Source organism: Crinia signifera, chromosome 2, assembly GCF_055691185.1.
Source record: "Crinia signifera chromosome 2, ASM5569118v1, whole genome shotgun sequence".
In the NCBI taxonomy this organism is placed as follows: domain Eukaryota; kingdom Metazoa; phylum Chordata; class Amphibia; order Anura; family Myobatrachidae; genus Crinia; species Crinia signifera.
Genome location: NC_139218.1, coordinates 256801462 through 256829299, shown reverse-complemented (window position 1 = coordinate 256829299; position 27838 = coordinate 256801462). Strand labels below are relative to the sequence as shown.

Below are 27838 nucleotides of genomic sequence, written 5' to 3'. Positions count from 1 at the left end.
TTGTGGGGAGAAAAATGGAGCCCCCGGAGGAAAGTCAGGCAAGTTTAAGGATACAAAGTCCACACAGATAGGTCCTCGGAAGGAATTGTATTAACTTTATCAGTATTAAAACCAAAAATACTTCATTTGAAAAAACAGTAACATTCTGCGATCACAATCCCATCAAGCTGTCTTTGAGGATAAATGAAGTAAAACTATTTTCTAGTCAAAATATGTTTTACAATCTGTATCGTGGCCAAAATATATTTCTAGTTTTAGAAGTTAAAAGTTTAAGCTGTGTAATGATCTGAAAAAGCAGTAAATACTTATGTTGCTACTATATTTAATGTATATATGTAAGAGTTATTGCCAATATTAATTGCCCCAATATATGTATATCCAAAGCAAACAGCAGTATTATTGTAGACTGGGTTGGACTGTAGCCTTGTGCAGATATTAGGTAATTACTATTCTACTATTCTTCATACCTGGACAGAGACAGTGGCAGCCTCCAGTCATGAACACTGAAGCCTCTGTGCCAACCTTGGTGGTACTGATATACATATAAAATGCATTATTAGACATTTTCTGATATCTAAGTTTGCAAGTGAGACCTACTGTAGTACTGCTTTAATATAATTATTTCTTTATCACTTGTATCTGATAAAAAGATCACAACTAAATCAAAGAGCAACCATGCATTATATATTTTGGAAATGACAGTACTTTAGTTTCCAAATAAAAATGAACATATACTGTACAGTATATTACGTTTACAAGATAATATGGCATATACAGTATAAGACATCAAGTGAACCGGCCAAAAGTTAAAAGAAAACTTATATTTCACAAGGGTTCAAGTAGAATGGTGGATGGACCATAGATGATTGAAAAATCAATTAAAATGGTAGGCTTTCATTAAAATACAAAGCCCGGGGCAGTTGAGAAGCATACTTGCAATAAATTTCATGTTATAAATGTGTCAAATTCTGTTAAGAGTGGAGTGGTGTTTTAATTTTTCAAATGTCTACAACTTGGCAAGTTGGTGTCAAAATAAATGTTGAAGTAATTTGTTTTTAAAACACTTTTCTTTAATCTTTACCCAAATGGGACTGAAGCCATTGTTTTGCCTTCCCAGTCTTTGGAGTCAAAAGTTTCTTCTACTTAGGTCCCTCTCCCAGGCATATTCATGAGGGTCTTTTTTTTGGTGAGTTCAGTTGTTTTAAGTTCCTTGTAAAATAAAGATATCATACCTTTGCTGGAAAACTGCATGACACAATGAGCGTCAAATGTGGTTAGTGCCTAACATTACATGTTTTGAATGAAGAATGAAAGTTTATGAAATACAGTCATAAATAAATGTAATACCCTTTGCTAGCCATGGCTTAAAAGAAGATATTAATTGGAAGTGGAATGATGAGTCCAGGAAATTAAGCCCATTTATAAAGTTTTTTATGTCTTGTCAGTGTGAGTGCATGAGAAAATATAGTTCCATGATGATCCAAGTTTGGGCACTTAAGTTAAAGTATGAAGCAAGAGGAGACCAAGATAATACTTAGAATCTCAACCTCCATAAAAGACCAGAGTCTTTTGGACCATGTACTACATAATAGAATGCATTGAGTGAGCTATGCAGCCAAAAATTAATGCATCCTCCTTTCTGCATCATCTATGTAACGTATGAAACAGAACCCTAGGGTGTGTCTTCGCAAAATGAACTGGGACGTTCAGTACTATGGGAATTTGAAGAGTGTTGGGATAGGAATATCTGGGTTCTGACATAAATATAAAAAACTGGGAAGGACATTTGTCTTAACAAAAGTGAAGCAACCTACCAGGGAATTATAGTCTTGGCTCCAAATATCAAGGCTCAGACTGATAAGAGTACAGCTAAGAAAAGATTACTTTAGTCATGTAAATTCTAGATATTCGTATTAGTATGGAAAAAAAAATAAAATAAGTCCTGTGTCTAAACCAACTCTCACTGCATCCGAAAGATTATCTGGGAAATACCTTTATATCCTAAATGATGCTAAAAAATTTTTTATTTCATTTAAAAGAAAGACAAAAGAGGTGGACAGATTAGATATTGTAAGAAGAATGTCATCTGTTTGAAGAGCAATTTTCTGTTTGTATATACTGTAAGCATTTATTTTTACAAAAAGTCACTGGGAGTGGTTATTATATGTGTTGTTCGGTGGTGCTTTCTATTTATTCAAAAAGGATTATTTATCTTTTAATAAAGGGTGATTAGATCATCTTCTTCTGATATAGAACCCTCTCACCAAGATCACCCAGACAATATTAATCAGTAAAAACAATAAAAATTATTTTTTTAATGAAGTTTAAAAAACTCTATTCTAACATCAATAGATATATATTTTTCTTCTAACAATCAGCTCTAATTCCAAACATTCCCAATGTGTTTTCTCAAAATGTTGACTTCATCAGGGTTGTTTTTTCTGTTCTGATACCTCCAACTTGTTCAGCAGAAGTATTAACTGTCTGCTTTTATTTCCCCAATAACTCTTATTTCTTGAGTAGCAACAGATATATAGTGAAAATCTGCATTCATTTATTTCACTGAATGTTTCAAATAAGGCACAAGGGGTGAGATTTAATAGGATGAGATTTTCAGAAAGTGAGAGATTTGGTGAGAAATCTCCAGTTTTTTTAAAGCGGCAATCATTTACACTTCAAAATCAAACTGGTTTAGCAGTGTAAATGATTGCCGCTTTAAAAAAACTGGAGATTTCTTACCAGTAATCCCTCTATGCCTGAAGATGTTTCCTCGACTCTGAGGCAGATTCGCATTTCCTTGCGCATTTTTGCAGCCCTGTTAATTATTGAACGGCCACACATGCACGTGGTCCACAATGCGCATGCGAGAGCCATTCGTCTGAAGGCAACCTGCCTGCTGGACACCGCAGGATGATTGACAACCTGCAGGTGTTTGTGCAGCATTTTCTGGGAGTGGCTATGGCTACGAACGCATTCACAGCCATGTACAGGGGCGGTGGAAATGCGGATGCTGCAGCAGTGAGGCAGCATCTACCTGATCGCTGGGCTAGTGTGCCCCCCCCTCCCCCATCATCAGTAGAGACTCTATAGATAATTTTATTGTGGATGCTTATGAAAACCAGGGCCAGTATTTTCCAAGAATGTTTGTGATATCGGGGAACCAGATTATCATGGTCAGATGTGAGAATGTTTTTAGAATTTGGACTACTGTTTATGTCTCTATTATATTAATAGTCAAAATGTTTTTTTGCACATGATATATTATGGAAACAGGAATAAAGTTTAGAGTTATTTCTGTCATCCAATGGATTTCTCTGAGGTGTAGACTGTGCAAGTTTATATAGGCATATAATAGTTTCTAATACTGTTACACTGTAATTAGAGATCACATGGGCCCTTATTCTGGTTGGTGCGGTCGAGCCGCATATGCGGCTCCGACCGCACCAGACGAATCCCCGCCCACCATACGGTTCGCCACGGCCGTCCGTACACGGACGGCTGGCGAACCGCACGAAAATGGTGGAGGCGTACGCCTCCACCATGCTGGGAGCTGCCCCCTGCATTCGATGGTCGACGACCATCGAAGGCAGGACCGCACGCCGCGGCAGCTCCCGCAAGCTGAGACCACACGGACAATCGTCCGTGTGGTAGCTTGTATGGGGGCTGAAAGCTGACATCCGGCGACGTCAGCTTTCCGCCCCCATGAGTGGCGTCATGCCCTCATTACCATGCGTACGCCCCGCGTTTGCATGGGAACGCCCATGAAACGCGGGGCGTACACATAGGGAAATGAGGGGATGAAGCCCCTCACGCCCCTATACGCCCCCTTTGCGGCGTCTAAATTTTTACCACGGAGAATTCCCCTGCACATGCGCAGAGTGACCTCTGCGCATGTGCAGAGAGAAAACATCGGCGGTACGGCCGCACGCGGGCCGTACCGAGCCGATTAGAATAAGGGCCATTGTACTGTATGTAGAATGAATGTCATTATCCCTTTTCATTTCATGGATTAGCCCAAGTGAAGACTTTTGCCTGTGTTTGACTTAATCAGTAATATATGAAGTTTTTTTTTTTTAATTAATCAGTTATCTGCAAACTATTAAATCCCTACAGCTTTGAGAGCATAAGCCTCCTACTGGGTTTGTATAACTCATATGAAATTCATATGCTTCAAGAAGTAAGTAAGTAATTTCCAGCACTTTGTTCTGATTTTTTAAATAAGATAGCATGCATATGTCAATCATGTTAGGTCAAAGGTAAAATGTTGCACTATGTCAGTGGCATATGTTCGTCCCAGTTGCCCGGAGGCAAGATAAGTATTGGTGCCCCCCCCCCACACACACACATATAAACACCACCTTATTTAAATATATGTAGGCATGTGTGTGTATGTATGTATGTATGTATGTATGTATGTATGTAAAGTTTAAAATAAAGAGTGTGACATCTAAAGTCCTGCTAGGTGGGGGAGGCAGCCATAGAAGTGGCATATGGCTTTAAATTAACTGATTAAAACTACCAGGGGAAGAGAGGTGCCCCTTTGGGAGCAGCAGCCTGGCGTCAGATGACTCCATTGCCTCCCAGAGTTCTGCCTCTGTACTATGGGCCTTATTCTGGTTCACTCTCAGAGGCAAATTCCTTCTCAAATGGACAAAACCATATGCACTGCAGGTGGGGCAGATGTAACTTGTGCAAAGAGAATTCGATTTGGGTGACTTATCTTGTTTCTGTGCAGGGAAAATACTGACTGCTTTATTTTTACACTATTTTTATTTATACAGTAGATATCACTTTGATGTAAAACCCCACCCAAATCTAACTCTCTCTGCACAAGTTACATCTGCCCCACCTGCAGTGCACATGGTTTTGTCCATTTTTAGAACAAATTTGCCTGTGAGAGTGGACTAGAATAAGGCCCTATGTTATTAACCTCTTCAGTGGCAATCCCGAGAATTTTCCGGGCTGTGCCTCAGTGCCCAGTCTGGCAAGCCCGGAAAATTCTCAGGATTGCCACTGTTTGGAGCCGGGCAGCGCTGCTGAGTTCACTCTGATCTCAGGCAGCGTCGCGCTGCCCGGCTCCCTCCCCTCTGCGGCGTCGCCTCCTCCTCCCCCCTCCCCTCCGGGTGTTCAATAGAAGTCCCCGGCGCTGGCTTATGACAAGCCGGCTGCCGGGGACAGCGATGCGGCGCGGGGGGCGCAGGTCCGGGCAGCCGCTGATTGACAGTTCAGCGGCGCTGCCCGGACCCAGGGGGGTAGTGGTGTTTTTTTTTTAAAGGGAGCGCTCCCCATAAAAAACTCGCCCAGTGGGGAGCGCTCCCAAAAAAAAACCCCACCACTGAAGGGGTTAATATAGCCCAATGTATATTAATATTATATCATTGATAAGATGCAATTTATGGCTGCAAGTAGGAATAATGTCAAATAGAATGCCCTTACTATTTTCTGCTCTTCTTTGTGAACATACTGCAACATTCTCTGCATATTATAACATTTATAACAACAATTTTTATTAGCAAAGTTTATCCTTTGTTCAAGTGATACACAATTGGTTGGCGCTGAATAGAACGCAGAACATGTTGCTGCCTTTGGTGCATCAGCAAACACTATTTTCTCTGACTTTGGAACATCAGGAGTAGGGATAGGGCAGCATATGGCCGTGATCAGAAAGACAAAGGTTTATACAGATGGACATTATTTGGCTTAGCTGGCTCTTGTGCCAGAACACATTCTCTTGCCACTGTACATATCTTGGGTTATTTATTCTTTGATTGTTTTCTTGTAAAGCTGGGCACTGAAAATGCATTGTTTGCATCAGAGGATTTAGAAAACATGGCATGCTGTAGCAGGTTGTGAAAAATGACCATATTTAAATCTACGCAATGACTTCCCTTGTGGCATGAGCAAGTGCGTCTGAGCCAAGAGAGAGGAATCTAATATGACTGACCCCTATGTCCATTCAACTTGTTTCAATGATAGACACAAGTGATGCTTATAATTAGATGTGGTTGTTACATGTGATGGCTAACTAGCCAGAATATTCCCTGGACAACAAAATAGTCCTATATGAAACCACAGATGCTTCATGCTCTGTAAATTAGACACCATTTTATAACCAAGCATATGTAGATGGTTCATTTCCTTGCCGGGTGTCACCACAAGAACAGGATAAATTGAGTATATACAGAACTGTAATACAAAGATGTATACTTTAGGTGGTGAGATATTGGCTAACTAAAATACCCCAAAAAGATAGGAAAAAAATTAGGCAATAATGTGTTCAACTCTAAATAGAAATGCAAATAAATGTTTCTCAAAATGGGGGTGCGGTCTGTGACCCCCCAATTTAAAAAAATAAAGAACAAAGGAAAATAAAATAAAGTAAAACATACTATACTAAAACAATAGTACTATAATAAAAAAATTGCAAATGGCAACAATTAAAATACACTGCACTGATATTCTGTATTTTAATAATTGCAATTTAACTATACTGAGAGTAAAGAGATTCATTGTGTATGTAGGGGATTACATCCTTTTCTTTTTACAAAATACCAAGCATGGTGGTGACAGGGTTACGCAAGGCTGGCTGCTTTGCTCTTTAAGATACTAGTATAATAAAGTTTGCTTTTGAAGCAAATTGATAAAAAGTGAAATACTGTATAGAATAATATATTACACATCAACTATATGAAAGTTTGCATCTAAGAATGACACTTTTCTTTTTCTTTTTGATCTGCTTCCAAATTCTCTGTCTTGAGATCTATATTAAACGTGACACTTGTTATCGAGTTTATTGCATCTGGCACAGATACCGGTACATTTTATATTGTTTTTGGAGATTGAACAGCACCCCCCCTTATGTTATTTCTATTAATATTTACTGTATAGCATGCTATTTGTGACTTTTACTTCTGACCTTGCAGCTGACAAGCCACTGTAACCGAGGCAGATGTTTCCTTCCAAGAGACAGGCTAATGTAATATTCGTGACAATTCTAAAGTTTTGATAAAGAGAAGTTTTCTTAGTATATCATTGATTATATAGTAATGGTTAATTTTCCACTTATGGGTGGCAGTCAATCCAGAACGTCCTGACAGTCAGAATCCCAGCCATTTTCGACAGCGTCGTACACTAACCCGACAGTCAGCATTCAATGTTCCAATTGTTGCGTCTTGTAAAGTAGGTGGATCGCCAAAAACGGCTGCGCCTTGTCCAAAAAATGGGCGCGCATTTGACAACCCTCAGCCGTTTCCGACAAAACAGTTCTACCTTAAAAAAAATATGAAACTGACAGCCTTCAATTCTGTCGTAAATGGTAGCATTGAACAAGTAAGTGCTGATATTTCCACCTGTGGAATATATTGGCACAGATTGAATACCGCCCTATGTATGATAACTGTGTCATTCTAGGCTTAGGCTGGGAAAGTGTACTGGAACTTCCAGTATGGAAGGGTGCCGGGCGGCTCCCCGACATTCCACGACCCTCATAGAGGGTGAATAAAGTAGGTGGCGAGCACAGCTCGCCACCGAGCCCGCAAGGGGCTTCATTGCGCTCCCCCGCTGTGCAGTCGGGATTCCGACGTCGGAGAAATGACTGTCGGAATCCCGACTGTCGGTGTGTCATACCACACCCGTATGGAAAATCTAAAGGTTCAGAGCAAGCTACTGAAATCATGCATAAATGAATTCTGTACAATCCATAGCTCACATTATCTGAAGTCTGAGATTAATGAGATATACCTTTAGGATTTGTATGTCTCAAAACAGCACAATCTTTTGAGGTTAAAACATAAAAATATACAGTGAAATACTGTAAATGTCAAAATGTAGTCACATTTTCCTGTATACTGTACATCCTTATATACATTTATATAAAAGGGATCATATATTAAAATACTTGTTTTCATTATTTATATAATTGTATTGTACATTTACTTTAACATATTTTCTGTTTTTCACAGGCCTTGTCCACTAACTTTTCATTATGTTCAACTGTTTTCTCTGCTCTACTTCCCTCAGCACACCCGCGACCAACCACCCCCAAACTCATGTCGCATTATTTAATAATATAATGCATTATTCATTTCTGGATTTAATAAAGAACAATTTTATGTTTAAATGTTACCAAGTTACCAGTGATCTCTAATCTTACTTTAACAACACATTACGCTTGCAAGAAGCAACGTTAAAAGACCAAGTCATATTAATAATAATAATAATAATAATAATAGTAATAATAACAACAATGCTAAGTTATTTATATAGCACCTTTTACTGGGTAGGACTCAGTGTTTAAACGCCAATTACTAAGATGACTAATAAGTATTTCTACAGCACTACAGCCCTGTACACACAGGGTGATATTAGCTAGAATTTCTGGATAAGTGGTCGCTGAGCACCCATATCCCCCTGTTTTCAGGGCAATATCGCTAGGTGCAAGCTCTGGAAACAAGCCCTGTACTGGTCGCTGGGTGCAGAAGCATGTTTCGCGATTGAGACTTTTCAATGGTGACTTGTCAGCCGATACTGAAAAGTCACTTAAAAAATGGAACACTGTGCGCTATGGTCACTGTGAGATATATCACTGAGCAATAATAAGTCAAAATCTTAAGTGTTCACTATTTGTAATTAGCACCAATAAATGGACAGCACAGCTCAATGCTAATAGCAATAAATATTGTAAGAGCAGCTGTTGCAGGTGAGCTCAGTTTTCCTGTAGACAAGTATATTAATAGCAGCCTTATTTTCATCAAAAGGCTGAAAAAATATAAATCTAACAATGATTTGCAAAACAGAAACAAATTAGTTGATTTTTTATAGCAATAATTATCATTAATTTTAGATATCAACTGCACACAAAACTTATTTTGGAGATGGAGGTAAATACAATGCCGCATGCCAGCATTGAATTTCCATCCAATATCTAGGCGGGGCATATAGGAAATGGCTCAGTAGAAGAGAAACCTCTTGCATGCAGCTGCAATCCCAGCATTGTGGCTGATGTCAAAAGCTGGGATTCAACATCGTGACTACACAGACAGACAGCTGAGTAAGCTAACAGAAATGGGCTGCAAGGACAGGAAGTCTACATGTTGACTGTAAACCCTTGGCTCTCCCCTCTCAGAAAATAGGAACAAAATGCCCATCTTTTTTTAATGCAAGCCTCCCACTGCTCTTCTCCACCCCTAATGCTGCTGTCTATTAATTAGGCAGCAGCAGAGGGAAACTACGGGTGACATTGCAAGGCCCATTCTGCACATGCGGGCCTTGTAATAATCCGAATGTGCGGATAATCGCGAGTCTGCATTCTGCCCCACGTCTGTAAATAAGTATGAATTAGGCCCATTGTACTGAACAGTATATTGGTGGACTGTAATATATATATATATATATATATATATATATATATATATATATATGCACCGTTCATATATAAAATAAAATTAGCATGAAATGAATAATAGGAATCCTACCACTCTCATTTCTGTGATTTACAATGATAAATATTGCATGCTATACTCTTTGAGATGTTATGATAAGATGAATGAAGCAAATCAAATTTAACATGTATAAAAAAATGACTGTATTAAGTTGACTTGTGTAAAGATGTTAAATTAGATGAAATTGTATAAAATAGTAGGGACTGTGCTAGAGCACTGTATATAGGGGTATTCGTGGGTCTAGTTGACAAAGTCCTAGCTTATTAGTAGAATCTGGTTAGTTGCAAACAATGAGGTTTGCCGTTGTAACTCACAATTTGTGCATAGTGCAGTCTTCGGAATGGAGCAAATTTGCTCTCAATTTCTTGCCAGCGTTTGTTAAGATGGATCAGAGTTGGCTCCACCGCCTTGGCAGCCCCATCCTTAGACAAACGTTCGGCTTGTCTGTGTACTGCATTCAGCTCTTCTTTCTTCTTTTCCAATTCTCCATCAATCTCCTAGTGAGCAAAACCAATACAGGGTCCAGGGCAGTTAGCTAGCTAATTAATGAACTTGCATTAGAAGTAGCAGCAAATATTTCTGGCAAAACTGTCACTTGTTTCTTTTTAGACTTTTATTATAATAAACAAATAAACAATATAACAAAAAAATATGCTAATAGACTGATGTAAAAACAACACAACATTTTGGCTGTATTTAGCTCCTTGCTTTCTATGATTCAGCTACATGTCTTGTTTACATGGACATGTAAACTTTTAGTTTTACTCGTGTTAATTTTTATGCCTTTTAAACAAACAAAATATATTTTTTTATATATTTTGCTAACTAATGGCAAATCAAAGCAATAATGAAGCAAAATAAAAGGGTGATAAACATAACTCTTTGGAGGCAAAGGACAATTTGGAGTGACTGGACAATAACATATGGACATGTGGTGAAGAATGGAGTGTGCTAATATGAGAAAGAAGTCATCCACGTACTGTTAGTCATTAGTTCATCTGGAACAAAGATACACAATAACACGAGTTAATATTATTACAATCAACAGGATCATTAAGGGTTTAACAGGCTAGAATGAAGAGCTAGTGCTTAACAAACCAATCTCCAACCATTTTACAGTTCTGATTTGTGCTAATCAAGATTATTCATTTACTATCTCTCTTACTTTGAAAAGCAACAGCTAAATCTGTTTTGAACATCTGCTTAATTAATCAATTGACCTATTTGACATATAGCACTGGTGGACAACAAGCTCACCCTTTACCTCTGTCATAAGACTACTGCTTAATTTTCTTATCAGTTAATCATTACAACAGTGGAAGCTGCAGATGGGCTGCAGCACAGTTGAAAATTCAAATAGGAGAGCCGCAGCAACTGTCATCCCAAAATGACTCGCTGGCAGTTAGTTTTTTCCGCTATTTGAATTTTGAGCTGTGCTGCAGCCCCATCTTGGGCTGCGTCTACACATTGCCTTTTGACAGGACTCTTTTAAAGGGACCTGTTAGGCAGGAAGGAACCTGCACATGTAATTCTACTTCTGCGTCTACACATTTCATTTTCGCAGGATGCAGTCGAACAGGAGCTGTTTAGCAGGATTCTTACTCAAGAGAATATATATAAAAGCCTGCTGCATCCTGGTAAACAGGATCCTGTTCAACTGTTTCCTGCCTTTGGCATTGCCACTAGTTCAAAGATAGCCTTTATTTCAGTCATACTGCAGCAATGTCATTTATATTGTAAAATATGTAATCAGTCACAATGTCGACATTCAGAATGATGGCATGTACAGAATGTTGACATACAACAAGCAACTTAATCTTGACATTGTCAGAATGTTGACTTTGGGAATGTCCACAGTTTCAATGTTGACAGTTTAAAGGTTAGGGTTAGGTTATGATTAGGGTTATACTTACTTTGAAAGCACATTATCAACATTCAAAATGTCGACCTTCACAGTCAGCATGTTGTAAACTTGTTGACATTCTGAATGTGGAGTCAAGTTAACATTCTGAATATCATCATTTTGAATACTGACATAGTATACTGTACTACACTAAATGATCTTTGAAATATATAAGCTAGAAGAAAATGGATGGAGATTTTCTTAAATAAACATACAGCAAAATAATGAATATCAATAAGTCATTTACTGTAGTTTTATGCCACTATATGAACTATGTATGTATGTTTTATACAAAGTCTACATTGATTACAATTTTTGTTATTAAATAATGAGGTTTACTTCACTCCATAATGTTCTAGTAAGTAAACCAGCTTAGATTGTTGTAACGTATGTCTATACAACAAAGAGCATGTTACTAATGTGGGCAACCTGTGGCTGTCCAATTCATATAAAGATAGTGTCGTTTGGGCTCGCTGGATGAGTTGTTATATTGGGACAGTTGTTGAATATATATTGAATCAAATCACAAATCTTCAATTTATTATAAAAATAAAGCCTGTAGGGCATGTTGGGATTTGTAGGCACATATGTATCAGTGATCAACCTATTTTAGTACGTGCAACAACAGACATTGTTAAAAAAAAAAGTCCCAGTGTAACATGCAGTGTAAATTCGGATACATGATACCTAAATAGTTTATAACAATTGCAGGATTGGAGCATTGACAAATGTTCAAATTCATCCACATGAGAGTAACATGTATATATATATATTACAGTTGTTATTTGCAGTACTGAGAGTGCTATGCATCTTGTTCTACACTGCATTCACTGGTGTCTTAAAAAGTGAACTAGTTATGGCGTGCATTAATTATATTGTTCATACACATACACACATACATAGGAATACCTTAAGCTTCTGCTCATCTTTTGGTTCTGGAAGACTAGCTATTTTTTTCTCAATGTCATCCAAACATTTCAGTAAATCATCAGATTGTCTCTTATACTGATACCATTGATGAGAAATCTCCAAAGCTTTTTTTCTTCTTTGTGATCTCAAATCCTATTTATATAATGAATGACAATATATGTGCATGTAAATTCTGATTTTAAATCACAAATAGTTTGCAATTAACTAGTTATTTTCAATCATTGTATACACTTTTCAACAAGGCACTAATCCCTGCATAAACACAACTGCTACCCTTTCATGGAATATAGTATATGAACTCAGAGTGACAGAGTTCATTGGCTACATCACAAAGGAACTCATTTAATCAAAAGATTTTATGTATTAATGTGGCTGCTACAGCTATAATTCAGAATATAGTCACAGAGGGTTGTGCATATAAATAAAAGCTGCATTCAAATGTAAACAAGTTGCTGTAGATGAATTACCCCCAATATTCATCTACAATTTTCTCGGATTACTGGGTGGAAATGTTATTTCTCGCCAGCTTATGCTGTTACTATAATATGGAACTTACTTTACATTCCATTTGCTAATTACATATAGTATATTACTTTTTGAATTGAAAAACACAGACATTTACAAATGAAGAAACCATTGAATATTTCAAATTTTTTTAGATTCAGATTTTACAAAAACAAAAATGTTTAAATGATTGTGTTTGTTAAATGATTTATACAGAGGTCAGAAAGTTGTTGGAGTTGATAGAGGACGATACAAAATAATACAACTTAGAGATGCTGTCAATTTAACCCAAGAAGTTCTACTCTGATCATACAATAGCTGCGGCTTTAATGCAAGCTCTCTCACACGTAGGAAAACGATATCACTTACCATCTGATATTTAAATCCTTTGTGTATACCACAATGATGCACACATGTACCTATTGATCTTGTGACTACACAGTTCACATAATAATGTACGCTTTATAAATTAGATTACATGACAAATTTATTTATTTTGGTTTAAAAATAGTGTATGAGCAACAGAATGCTCTACAGCGAACAAGAAAATAAAAAAACATTCTTGATATTCAGAGGCCATTTCCAAGTCCAAATAACTGCTATGAGAATTTAATATAAGTCTGTTTGAATTTTCTTAAAGTAATCAATATTCCTTTGAGTTTTTATCTGTCAAGGGTGAATGCCTTTATTGACTAACAAAAAATGAAAATCAATGACCTCACTTCTCGAAAACACAACCAATAATGAAGTGCCCTATCGGACAGATTTAAAGGACATTTTGTCATAATTAAAGATAATGCTAAATCTCTATATACAATATGACATCTCTAGCTTCCAGTAGAAATATCAGGAATAAAAATATTTACCTGGGTAATATCTTAGAATATACTCTGGGTTGGTTGTTCTCTTAATGCCTTAATATAAACCATTAATTAATTATATAACAATCTATACATGAAACTTCTCAGGGGCAGTTGAAACAACCTGATTTTAACAAATAATAGGAACATTAATACATTAAAAAAGTTCCTAAAAAAGGATCATTAGTCAATTCTTTTAGATTCACCAGTGCTTGCAGACCAACCTTTCTTCAAAAGGACACTGATGTTCTCTAATGTTAGCTTTATATGGTGAAGATTAGAAAAGTTGTGAATTTAAATGAGAAACTGGTTTTGGGGTAAATGTTAGAGGCAGAGAACTAAGCTGATATTTTGGAAGGGGAAGAACAAATCCTCCATTAATTTGCAAATCAATGAAAAATTGTAATTAGTTATTAACTGAATGTCATTAGTTCCTGACCAAAATATTGTCATTTATTTATTTATTGTTTCTGTAAGCTGTCAGAAGGGTCCCTGTCTGTTTGCTTCATGAAATCTTGCCTGGGTCCCACAATTTCTAGTTGCAGCCCTGTCACCATTATTTAAATTAAAGGATGACATTATTATGGAATAAAAAAAAAAATATTTGACAGAACTTTTTGTTACTTGATCAATAAAACAAAGCAAATGTGCTTCATACAGAAGGATATTTGTTACATATTAGTTACCTTGAGAGCATTGTGCTTAGACTGTAATAGTTGTTGTTTTTGTTTGATTTCTTCTCTCTTTTTATCATCACTAATCTTTAATTGAAGATTATGTCCTCTCTGCAACAATTCTTTCACTTTCCCATCATCATCTTTGCTCTGGTAAACAGAATATTGAGAAAAAACAATTATTATGAATCATAAATTATAAGATAAACAGTGCACACAATAGACTTTATGTTTTTGTAACAATTACCACTAGTGATAGACTACATTTTTTTTTCATTGATTTTAACCAATCTATGTTGTGTTTTAAGGGCTAAACTGCAAATGTACAACCAGACTATTTTTTAGTAAATATGAAATTTAGCCCTTGAAACAAAACCTTGATAAAAAAAAAAAATCACCCTTTAGTAAATTTACCCCTAGAGAGCTAAAGTTGGGTAACATTTTTATTACTGATTAGCTACAAAATTATCTGAGGCATCAACTACTGTATATACTTTTTTTTACACAAATGTCATTGTGAACAAGGCTTGTGCAAATCAAGTGATTCATTTTGTAAGGATATCCATACAGAGGTATTTTAGCTGCATATTTTTGCAAATACGGGTTCTTTTATTAATAAAAAATATATAAATAAATATTTTGAGTTACTGACATCAATTCCAAGGTGATGTTTCGCCATATCATGTGTTATACAATATGATACACATGAAATTAATGACATCTTCTGGGGAATCTGTCAAACATATATGTCATTAAGAGGTGGGTGAATTTCACAATGTTGATCACTTGTCCTTGTGTAGCTAGTACTGTACATTCCTATAAACAGGCTAGGTTTGGGCAATTGTTAACTAAGGGGTCAGGACTCAACGGCTTTACAGCAATGGCTTTTTTCTTGTGTAGGCAAAGGAGATGTTTCCTGTTGTGTGTGCAGTACAAATAACCTCTAGAACATATTCCAAAGTACTTTTCATTGCATATGCAAGTAATGCATAGTATTCTGGATGTTTTGACCTCTTTCCCCCCCTACTTTATGTTTTAATACCCCCTTACAGCATAATTGGAAAAGACTCATATTTTTTTCTGCAATTTAGTACAACCAGGGAACATAGTAACTTCTTTCCTCAATGGGACCCCAGATGAGATGTCTAATATGCAGGAAACTGCTGTTGTTAAGAAATGTCAATGACTGTGAAGAAGAAAATATTTTTTTATCTGCACTGGGGTCATGGTGATAAGCCCAGTGGTTCCCAAACCCTTGCAAATTTCCCATAGCACCACAAGGAGCCAGGACACACAGTTTGGAAACCATTGGCTTATCACCATTGCTGTTTTCATAATATCAATGCTAACCACCGAAGGAACTGTGTAAGGTTAACCCACCAATATCCATCCATACTCTGTTTTGCACTCCACCCCTCTTTCTCTGACAGATGAAATCACATAGAGATATCACATATTTATCACAAAATAACTTTTCTAAAATGTTTGGAAATCAAGAACTTTTCCAAACAAAAAATAACCCAAAACACTAGAAGTAACCCTTACACAAAAATGATACCAGAAATTGAGATTACTGTACTAGCACATTACAATGTTATTATTGTTATTATTATTATTTGTCAAAAGTTCTAGAACCCCCAACACTACCAAATTAACTGTTACCATAACCATTACCATTTCTGTATTGAAGTCTTCTTCTGTGAGATTCACTCCTAGCTGAATTTCAGCATCCAGTGGTTCAAGCAATTTCTGTATGTCAAAATGAAATTGTTCCAGTTCCCTGTAGGATGCCATTGCCTGTAAAGATAATGTACAACTTATTTAGCACATGATGTTATTTCCTATATACTGTATAGAGGACATGGTAATTTTTTTATTTCACTATTTGATGTGGTCTCTATGGAGTATATTACTGGTGATGTATCACTATTTCACTGATGGTGTGCACCTGCTGTGTAGTTGTCAGATTAGGCGTGGGGAAAATTACTTGCTTGCAATAAATGAAATATTATTGTTAGAGCATTGCAATATTTAAACGTTTCTTTAAAAACATTCTTAATTTGTTCTTGAAAACATTATTGGATTATATTAAAGTAAAAAGGGCAATGTTTTTCTTAGCAAGTTATAGCTAGTAAAATCATTGCCCTTTTGCTGGGTAATAAAACCCATTGCTTAGTAAATAAACCCTTAGATTTTACTTTAAATGGCATTCAATGCAAACATGGTGTTAAAAGTTGCATCATTACTCTTGAATTTAACATTGGTAAGAGTGGAGAAAAATCATAACACTGAATTCCACCCTCTGGCATAATATCCTGAAGGCAGAAAACAGAAAACATTCCATCTTTTCAGGCAGTGTCAAGCAAAGGTCTTGGACGCTGACTGATAAATAAACCATTCTGCATATTTTGTAGGTTCTGTGAATACTGTCCTTTCCTCAACATCTATTATTTGTTGTCTAGATCTGGCACATACGCGTAGAGCTGTGAACCGACAGTACATACTGTACTATTTGTATGATTGGCTGTAGAAACTATTTTGAACATTGATCTGTCTAGTGAAAACCAAAAACAAACTGAAGTCTTAGCAAAATGGGCTGTTTTAGATATACAATGAATGTCTACTAGTGTTAATTATATTGAAGATGTACAGTAGATGTGTGCTGCACTGTATTACGGCAAGGGGAAATTTACTAAGATGGGAGTTTTATTTCACTTGGGATGTTTCTATGGGTAACCAATCAGAATCTACTTCTCATCTACTTCTCATTTATTTAGCACCTTCTAGGAGATAATAGATAGTATCTGATTGGTTGCCCATAGCAACATCCCATGTGAAATAGAACTCCCATCTTAGTAAATCTCCCCCTATACTGTATGTCTTGTTATCTATTTCTATATTTATCAGTTCACAATATGTTTCTTGATGCCATGAACATATGTTGATATTTATATTGAAATAGGTGTTGTTCTGAACTGTTCAAAGCTCTTACTTACAGTATGACCTACAGTATTGATAGGTAAACATATGCCCTACCATATTGCCCTCAGTCAGCTGATCTTTTCTCAACTAATCCTGGACCTGATTTCTACACATCATTCCAGTGGCCAAGTAACAGCCAGGGCACATTAATTATGTATCCATGGCCACTGCTCCTTGCCAGAATTACTTCTGCTGTAGTCTGCAATCTATCTTTCATAGAGTGGTGGTATTCATTTCCAGTGTTCTCCTGTATTACTCTTAGCACCGTAGTCTCTATTTCTGGTTGATTTTTACAGTGGATTTCACCAGAGACAGTCAATACCAGCTCTATACTGGGTACCAATGTACCCTTTCTTATTAAATATTCACCAGTCCCTGTTGACAATAAGTACTATAGTACCATGAATTCTCTGATCTCTACTTGTGCATGTGCCAGTATCAATAAAAAGTTACACGGGGGGCGTGGCCTAACTGGGGAAGAGGAAGGCAGCACCTTGCTGGAGTTCCAGGCCTGAAGGTTTAAAACACAGCCCTAGCCACCTTCCACCCCCTGCCCTAGCCTGCACAGGCACAGCGGGCACCCCTCTACCTGGTCAGCGATCGCAGGGGAACAGCTGCGGAGTCGGGGGACCCGTCCACGGGTCTCTGCGGACTGCGGCCTAGTACCCGCGGAAGCCGGGGCCTCGAGTTTAGGCCCGATCCGACGCCGCATCACGGAACGGCGGAGCGTCGTTTGGAGGAGCAGAGGACTGCGCCGGGACCCTGGGGAGCCCCCTGAGTGCCCCTTGTAGCCGCCGGACGACTGCTGGGACCTGCGGCAGCCTCACCTGTAAGGTAGGAGCTGCCTGAGCTGCACTCACTCCCTCCGGCGGCCTTATTGGAAGCCCGAATAGCCACGGCCGCACACCACCGCGGCTCCGGGTGAGACTGCAGACCCCCGGCGTGGCGAGCACACTCCGCTATCCCCGCTTGGCCCCCCTGGAGACCCCTCATTAAACGCTCAGTCCCCCACCAACGATAAAAAAAGAACACAAAACCAGCTGAAAAGTGCGGCGGCCATCTTGGTTGGGGCAAAGATTGTCCTCTGCTCCCACTGCTCCCACTGTTACACACAGTGAACAACTGCACTGCTGTTAATGATTCTGTCCTGCCCTGTCCATCTCCCTGTTGCTGACACAACCTACCCTGAACATGGCTGCAGGGATATGCCCACTGTGCTAGCCCCCTAATATGCACCACCTCACAGTGTCTGCCTAAATAAGAGAGCGAGCAGCATTTATACTTGCCCCTTGACTGAGGACCTACCGGGATACATAAGGCAACATCTGCTACTCCTACAGTACCCCTACTCTGGTGACTCAACACATAGTACCAATAGGCTCCTCTGTTACTCAGCTATGCCGTCTAAGAGGAGTAAAGTGTCAAAGGCTGTCTCACAGGTGCCTTTCTTTAAACCGTCACCGCGCCGCGTGGGGGTCCAGGCACCTCTACCCACTAAATTGGATACAGCCTCACCTCCGTCTCTGAACACCGGTGAATCCTCCCGACCCTCCCATACAGGTCCCCTGGCAACCCCGGGGATGGAGGACAGTGCTGCTCTGACCGTTGGAACTTTAAAGCAACTGCTCTATCAGTTTAAAGAAGACATGACGACGGAGCTGCGAGCGTCGTTCCAGGCGTGTCAGCGGTCAATTGACGACTTAGGCGATCGCACAAACTCCCTGGAGACCAAAATGGGGGAGGTGGTTGGATCCCACAACTCGCTTATAGATGCTCATGCAACGCTGGAGGAAGAAGTAGCGGCCCTACGAGATAAAGTCAGTGATATGGAGGACAGATCCCGTAGAAACAACCTGAAGCTAAGAGGGGTCCCCGAAAATGTTTCTAATAGTAGTCTTCACGACTTTACCCTAGACATCTTCAGTAAACTCCTTCCATCGGTAGCTAGATCAGACCTCCTCCTTGATCGGATTCAGAGACTACCCAAACCTAGGGGTGCTCCTGAGGGTGCCCCCAGAGATGTTTTGATGCGCGTCCATTTTTTCTATATAAAGGAAGCCCTGTTAAAAGCTGCTAGACCTTCTTCTGACACAGCTGAAGCATTAGGCTCCCTACAACTTTTTGGGGACCTATCTAAAGCCACACTGAATAAAAGGCGGTCTCTTCAACCAATAACCAGTGTGCTTCGAAAGGCTAACATCCTGTACAGATGGGGATTCCCCACAAAACTGCTCATCTCCAGAGACGGCTCCACTGTGGCCGTGTCTGAGGTCGCAGAAGGGATGAATCTGCTTCGCAAATGGAAGCTGCTGGAATCTTCGCCCTCCTCCTCTCCTGAACACCGTCTTCAGCAGGACTGGTCGGTGGTGGAGAAATGAGGAGATAATAGCTATTTACTTGCCACCCGCTTTGCCTTATAAGTTCTGACTGAATGCACAAGTCCTAGTTCATATTCAGACGCTAACTGTGTTGCCCTCTGCTTACTTCTCGTATGCCTATTTGGGTTCTCTGTTTATTATTATTTTATTTCTTTTTCTTATTGACTTTTACTTTTGTTCGTACTAGATAGCTGAGATGGGCGGGAAGCGACCCTAAAACTAGAGACTGGTTGGTTATATGTCTAGGGAAATTCCCTTAATATTGTACCTTGTTGCTCACCTGAGGGACCCTCTGGGTATTACATTTGAGGATCGCCTCGGATAGGAAGTAATTTGCCTAAAATGCATCATTCATTCCCTCAACGGTGATAATTAGGAAATATTATATTCGTCTGCATGCTGTTAATGCTCTTTTTGCTATAGTTGTATGATGTTTGTTATATTGTTCGGTTGACACTGTGGGGTGGGTTGCCACTACCCCCCCAGCTTAAGTATGCCTGGTGAGATGCTCTGTTTCTGGCGTCTCACTCCGACTCTGTATAGAGCCGTTATTTTATGTCTATGTGTCCCTTGCCCTCATGTTTGTTGTCCCCCCTCTCATTCCCTTTCCCTCACCCTCATTCCAGGTCAATCATTCTGCGTTGGGTCAATATCTGCCTTCCGGACTGCCTCATGGTGAATTTTATATCCTTAAATGTTAAGGGGCTTAACTCCCCGCAGAAACGGAAGTTAGCCTTAAATTCTTTCAACAAAATGAAAGCCGATATCGTTGCATTGCAGGAAACACATTTCATTAAATCGGCTCCGCCCAAATTTTTTGACAATAGGTTCCCCCAATGCTACATGGCGAATGGCCCTCTAAAAAAAGCGGGAGTCGCTATATTGGTTTCCTCTAGATGTCATCTTTCGGTTGAATCCCAGGTGGCAGATCCGGAGGGCAGATACCTAATGTTGATTGGCAAATTAGAAGACTCTGAAGTAACGTTGGTTTCATGCTATGCCCCTAACACCGGTCAACTCAAGTTTTGCAGGAAACTTTGTGCTATAGTTAAGCAACACTCCAGATATATATATATATATATATATATATTCACTTCAGCATCAGGAGTATGCATACACTAATTTACTATCTGCATTTAAATCCATGTCAATCTTGTCAAGTTATTCACTACTATTAATCACAATAACTACACTAAATACATTACTGTAGATAATGCGATTCTGGTGAGTCTTATTTTTCTAGAACACATGCTGTACTTTTTAATGCAGGAGATATTTTAATGAACACTTAATGGGTGGTACTCTGTTGAGTGCCTTTAATCTTATTTTGATTAACAGTAAGATGAAAACCCCATTACATTATTAAAAAAATCATTTATCAGGTCAGAGGAAATCATTAAGACAAATTCCCTTCTTTCAGAATTATAAACATTGAGTAATGAGTCCATACAAATATATGTCACCATATTAGCAAGTTTGTTTAAAAAAGCAAAAGTGATTTGGAAAAACTTCAGTGAATATTTATCAAGTTTCAAAAAGACGCGTTAGCTCCAGTATCAGTATCAAGATAATAAATGTTATGACAAACTCTTTATATTAAAATGTGAAGTGACTGGGGGCTACTTGTTGTGCTTAATTGGGAAAAGTGATGTATGATTGTTTATTTAAAATGTAATAGAAATTCTTGACTATATTAAACTTGTTAGGGGTCCAGCATATAGAGAGTGTGCTCATTTCTGCACAACCATTTATACTGTATCTGCAATGTAATGTAATGTGACTATGACTTTGCCCAGCAATGTTTCTAAAGGCCCCTGACCATTGATGAACTTTGAGATGAAACTGGAAATGTATGAAGCCTTGGAGAGAGATATACTGTAGTGCAGAAGTTGTCTAACCTGCTTTTCCAGAGACTGTTCTAGATACAGTAAATAACAGAAGCTTTGTGTTCGCTGTTCACAACTTCCCCACTTAATGAGATGTATTCAATGCTGCGGCGAGGGGGGTTTGCACAACGAGGATGGCTTATTTCCGCAGAGGAAAAGCAATGCTCATTGTCCAACCTCCCTCGCCGTATTCAATGTTTGTCTGGAATCCTCACCATCAGAGGATGGCGAGGATTCCCTTAAACCGTGAGCTTTGCTGTAAATGCAGTGAGTCCGCTGCATTTTGTGGTGAGCCCGCCGTTTTGATGGCCACACTCGCCATTTCCACCTTGCTGAGGTGGAAATGGTGCGTGTGAGGTGGAAATGGTGCGTGAAGGGGATGGCGTTGAATACTCTTGATGGTGAGCTATTGGCACTGCTCACCTTATAGCTCACCATCAGGGGCATTGAATACCACCCTATGTCTCTGCAAGGCTTAAAGCAATCTCCCACTAAATACAAAATATGGAATTTGATGGATGTATACTAATAGTGTTCATTCTAGCACCCGACACGTGTAGTTTATCTATCCTGTCTGAGTTGTCGCTCTCTACTTTGGTGCTTTTAACACTGTCTGGACCACACTGTGCTGAGAAGCATCACTGCAGAGAGCGGCAAGAAAGATTAACTGCTCAAGTTTTGAAAGTTGCATATTGCTAGAATGAACACTATTAGTGTAGTGCATAGTGCTATAATGAACACTATTAGTAATAACAATAATTTTGAGCAAGGGCTCCAGTTAACTGATGTACTGTACCTTAATGAAGGTTTTATATTGCTGTGAGAAATAAAAACAAACCATGATAAACAAAAATAAACCTGTAGACACATGGGGACTGAATTCGAGTAAGCCATAATGTGCCCCAAAATGCAGAAATAACTTACTAGAAAAGCTGCACCAAGATTACACCAGGCATACTGTACATCACATAGAGTTTCAGCCATTGGTTTTATTTATAAAATATGCATACAATTGTAGACATCAGTGAATCTCAAAAAAAACAAAACACCCTGTCACGTAAAATAAAAATGCGCCCAAAGAGAATAAACCCAAAGAATTATTAATACCACAGCATAAATACAGTACCAAACAGCACCCTTAGTGCTTTCACAAACAGGTCATTACAAGTGGGGAGCACGGGTGGCTCCAGATGTGGAGTGCAGTGCAGTTCAAAATTCAACTTGAGGAATGACACCAACTGTCACCCCAACTGCTGCTAAACATTGTTGGCCAGGATTAACTGTCAGTTGTTGTAGTTTCCCTATATATATTTTGGAGCACACTGTAGCCCCACATCTGGAGTCACCATCATTATCATCAACTAGTATTTGCAACTATTCACTATCCACAAAACAATATGACTTTCTTAGATGTTTGTCCTGGCTGCAGGAATTTGTAATTGTCCAAAGATGCACTTATTGCATATTTCCTGAAATGTACACTGCCCCATCCAGGAAGGAGCAGCCATGTGGGAGTTGCAGCAGGAGAGTAAGTACATAGGACCTATATGTGATTGAACCACAATGAAAGGCCACCAAGCATGCATAATTGCTAAAATCACACTGATCTGCATAAGGGCCCTTATTGTGGTTGATTCGCATCGGGACCGATGTTTTGCGTATGTGCACGCGCAGCAGCAATTCTGCGCATGTGCATATCCTTGGAGCATGCAAAATCAGCACAAAATCTGAGTGCACTCTCCCTGTTTTTCAAGCGGGGGGGGGGGGGGGGTGGAGAGAGAGGGGTGTGGGGTGCCGGGCAGGCCCATCAGCATATGTGCACGCCAAGCGTTTCATGGGCATTCCCATGAAAAAGCTGGGCGTACACATGCTAATGCATTCGTGACACACATGCGGGGGGCAGACAGCTGACATTCCCTGGATTTCTAGACGCATATGTACGAGTGGTCTGGATCACCCTTTCATATGCGTGCACCTCCAACATCATTAGATGGTTGTTGACCATCGAAAGATGGGGGAGGTTCTAACTGGCATGCGAATGGATGTTTATGTAAAACATCCATTTGCATCCTGGGAGAACAAACCCGGCATGGAAGGGGGGCGGGTTCTGGATGACTTGCAAGGGTGTGAATGGGTGCCCGAATGAGCCAAACAGAATAAGGGCCAAGAACATATGGGTAAACCCAATTGTTTTAAGTATGTGCAGAGATACGCTAAATCATCTAGCATCATACTCCTTCTTCAAGAGACCCATGGGCTCTTTTTCATATAGAAGAAATGTTAAACTGAAAAGTTTCTAATATTAGTGTGAAAAATATAAGATCCTCTCCTGTACCACATTAGGGGACTTTGCTGTCTACTTTCTATCTAGCAAGCTTAATTTCTACCTAGCAAGCTATCACAGCATTCACTTTGTGCTGCTGTGATATTCCAGTGATATAACTGGATGCATTCTTTATGCATACATTTACTTCCAAGATAAGGAAATTGGATGAGTAGGTGATGAAGACTGACTACAAAAATGTGTTCCATCCTAGTCAATTATATTTTAGAAGCAATATTAAAACATTTGGAATGCTCTTTAGTACACATTGTCCATTTACTAACAGACTTTTTCTACTCCATGATTGGTACATTTTAATTTTAATCTTCCATTTTATCTCCACAAGAGTGTTGTGTTTGTACTGGAGTTCTTAAAACTCACAGCTGTATAGCACCAATTCTTAGTGAGTTTTCCAAATATCCATATTTAACTCTGTATCTGTAAATGAAGGCTGCTCAGATTTCCAACTGGTTCAATCACATAAAACTTGCAAGTTGTAAATTGGTGAACATTACTACAGAGGAGGAAAGGCAATATTTTACACTATTTACATACAATTGGCAATACCCACCAAAGGCTAAATTAATGGTCTGTACCATTTTTAGAGGCAATGCATATAAAGTAGATTTAAGTGAAATAAATAACAGTAACCTGTTTTTTTATACAGCATTCAAATACATTTAAAAGCAAGCCATAAGTATAGAGCAAGAGAATTGCCTAATTGTAGTATAATGAGTTTTAGCAAAACATGTCCTTGACTTCAGTCTGTCCTTTAACAAATCTAGATCTGACAATACAGTGGTGCGCTACTTTCATGTATAACACTTTGCAATACCTTTCCACTCTTTATCTTTTGAGATATAGGGATAAATCGTTGGTCGAGTTCAGACAGCTTGGTTTCTACTTTCCTCTTGCAGTGATCACCGCGGTTTGTCATTAACTCTTCAGCTTGGTCATGCACCGAATCCACCTTTGGCTGAATATCATTCAGCTCAGACTTTAAAAGCTGCAGCCCATAACAGAGAAAAAGATATAATAAAGAAATAACCATAAAGAGAATGAGCTCATATAAAATGAGAGATTTATCAAAGTGTGAATAATCAACACATATTTTTTATTAAGCTACTTAAAGCTGCAGAGATAAGACACATTTGTAAGTATGTTCTAACACTGGAGAGCTTTCTTTCTCATTATACGATTAAACAGTGAGTATTTATTCAATAAATGACAAGGTTCATGCATCATAAAGTCAATGTGAGTCTCTAAAAGAGAATTCATAGCAAGGGGCAGCATTGATTATTTGAACACTACTTATTAAGAGTTGGGGACAGGTACACTTTCAGTCCTTTCCACTTACGGGGAGAAGTATCAAGCCTTGGAAAGAGATGAAGGGGGAAATTTACTAAGATGGGAGTTCTATTTCAGATTGGTTGTTGCAATGGGCAACCAATCAGAATTGACTTATTTATTTAGTACCTTCTAGAAGATCAGATAGTACATGTGAAATAAAACTTTCATCTAAGTAAATGTCCCCAAAGTATTTGCCCAAAGCATTCAATCAGGTTCTACCTGTCATTTTAAAGACTGTGCGAGAAAAATGACAGCTTGAGCTGACTGTTTGATTTTACCAACTTTTCCACTTCATCTCCCCCATACAGAGAAACATTGAGGAACTAAGATATAAGGGAAGTACAGTATAGGACAAGAAAGGGGGATACACGCGCTAGAATCAATGTATATAAAGAAATAAAAATATATAATATGTAAAAAAGTTTTAATTTTATATATATATAGAAATATATATTGCACTGGCCAGTGACATTTGATAAATAAAAATCACAATTAAATATAAAATTTATAAGTAAATACAAAACATATTAAGGGCTGCACATTTTAAAAACATAGGATCATCATGTCTAGGCAGACTCGTTTTGATACTCCAAAGTGGTTTCTTGTTAACTGATGTCTGGCCAGACAGAAATGAGCAAAAAATAAAAAAAATATTTAAAAATGCAAAAAACGAAATAAAGGAAAAAAATTTTTTGTTGAAAGTCAATAATGGATAAAAGTCTCAGGGTTCCAAACTGCTACTGTCGTACTGCTATATTTGAGGCAGTAATTAGCTTTGAAATAAACCAATACTTGCTTTTTGGGTTATTCGACAGGCAGGTATGGAATCCGATTCTGGAGCTCCAGAAAGTGTAGAGGAGGTATTTTCATACAGCTTTTCAAAATACCTCCTCTACACTTTCTGGAGCTCCAGAATCGGATTCCATACCTGCCTGTCGAATAACCCTAAAAGCAAGTATTGGTTTATTTCAAAGCTAATTACTGCCTCAAATATAGCAGTACGACAGTAGCAGTTTGGAACCCTGAGACTTTTATCCATTATTGACTTTCAACAAAAAATTTTTTTCCTTTATTTCGTTTTTTGCATTTTTAAACATTTTTTCATTTTTTGCTCATTTCTGTCTGGCCAGACATCAGTTAACAAGAAACCACTTTGGAGTATCAAAACGAGTCTGCCTAGACATGATGATCCTATGTTTTTAAAATGTGCAGCCCTTAATATGTTTTGTATTTACTTATAAATTTTATATTTAATTGTGATTTTTATTTATCAAATGTCACTGGCCAGTGCAATATATATTTCTATATATATATAAAATTAAAACTTTTTTACATATTATATATTTTTATTTCTTTATATACATTGATTCTAGCGCGTGTATCCCCCTTTCTTGTCTTATGTCTTCACATTAGGAATTGGCTATTCCTTTTCACGCTGCCTGAACCTTGTACACACGGGGGTTAAATTATAGACAAAGTGTCTTATACCTCTTTACCTCCGAGTGTAACCTGGTATAAAATTTAAATCCGATTACCAAACGGATTGATACAAATAATTTTGGGACAAATAGAGCAGAGCGCCATTTGTTTTTCTTTCTCAAGTACAGTATAGGCATGTAGACATAGGTTAAGCTTTTCCCTTCTAGATACTAGATACTAGATACAATATCATTAACGGTATTGGCTGTGCCACATATCGCATAGTGTGTATGGTCCTTAAGTGTTTCAGTAAAATATGAAGACTGACACAATTGCACTGAAATGATCTATTTCTAGAGTTAAGGTTGTATGGTCGTAAGATTTGATCAATTTAAAATACAAATGTAGAAAACAAGCATGCCAGTGCATATAACTCTAACGCAAACTAGGATCTTTATTTTCAACTTTAAAGAGCATCCTAAATGGTTAGTGGATGAGGGAAAGAAACTGATTGCAAATGTGGGGGGTACATTTAAGATGGGAGCTACAAAAAGCATGTAACTTTGTTACATAGGGCCTTATTCTAGTTCACTCTTTCTGACAAAATCCTTCTTAGATGGACAAAACCATGTGCACTGCAGGGGGCATATGTAAAATGTGCAGAGATAATTAGAGTTGGGTGAGTTATTTTGTTTCTGTGCAGGGTAAATACTGGCTGCTTTATTTTTACACTGCAATATAGATCTCACTTTGAAGTAAAACCCCACCCAAATCTAATTCTCTCTGCACAAGTAACATCTGCCCCACCTTCAATGCACATGGTTTTGTCCATCTAAGAAGGACTTTGTCAGAAAGAGTGAACTAGAATAAGGCCCTTAGGACGAGATTCACCAAACACAAAAATGCCGTAAAAACCCAGTTTTCGGGGTTTTTACTGCATTTCCATATGCAGCAAAGCCCCACCGCCGGGGGGGGTTACGCCAGTTCTATATGGCATAACCCCATGGAAGCCTATGGGCTTCCCTTCGCGTCCCCCGCCGCCCCATGCGCCCCCCGCCGATCCGCGCTGCCCTCCCTCACCTGTGTCCGGGCAGCCTCCTGCTGTGCTGCCCAGACCAGTGATCTCCACAGCTTCCGGGTGCAGGGAGGAAGAAGAGGAGCCATCACACAGCCGGCTGAGGGTTCAGGG

The 27838-nt window shown here is 38.6% G+C and overlaps 1 protein-coding gene across 13 annotated transcripts in view; it reads right to left on the bottom strand.

Annotated features, from left to right (window-relative positions):
* Positions 1 to 27838, bottom strand: part of DMD (dystrophin) — a 1973025-nt gene that overhangs the window by 1102667 nt on the left and 842520 nt on the right. For 12 of the 13 annotated variants that reach the window (XR_014470468.1, XM_083174338.1, XM_083174337.1 and 9 more), the window contains 5 exons: positions 24716 to 24886; positions 15986 to 16108; positions 14324 to 14461; positions 12253 to 12405; positions 9755 to 9937 (listed from right to left, as the gene is read on the bottom strand). Coding sequence is in view for 12 of the 13 variants with exons in the window: in XM_083174338.1 (XP_083030464.1) it covers positions 9755 to 9937; positions 12253 to 12405; positions 14324 to 14461; positions 15986 to 16108; positions 24716 to 24886 (768 nt within the window). In the remaining variant the exon portion in view is untranslated. The remainder of the gene's footprint in view (positions 1 to 9754; positions 9938 to 12252; positions 12406 to 14323; positions 14462 to 15985; positions 16109 to 24715; positions 24887 to 27838) is intronic. The other variant, XM_083174345.1, reaches the window with a different exon arrangement.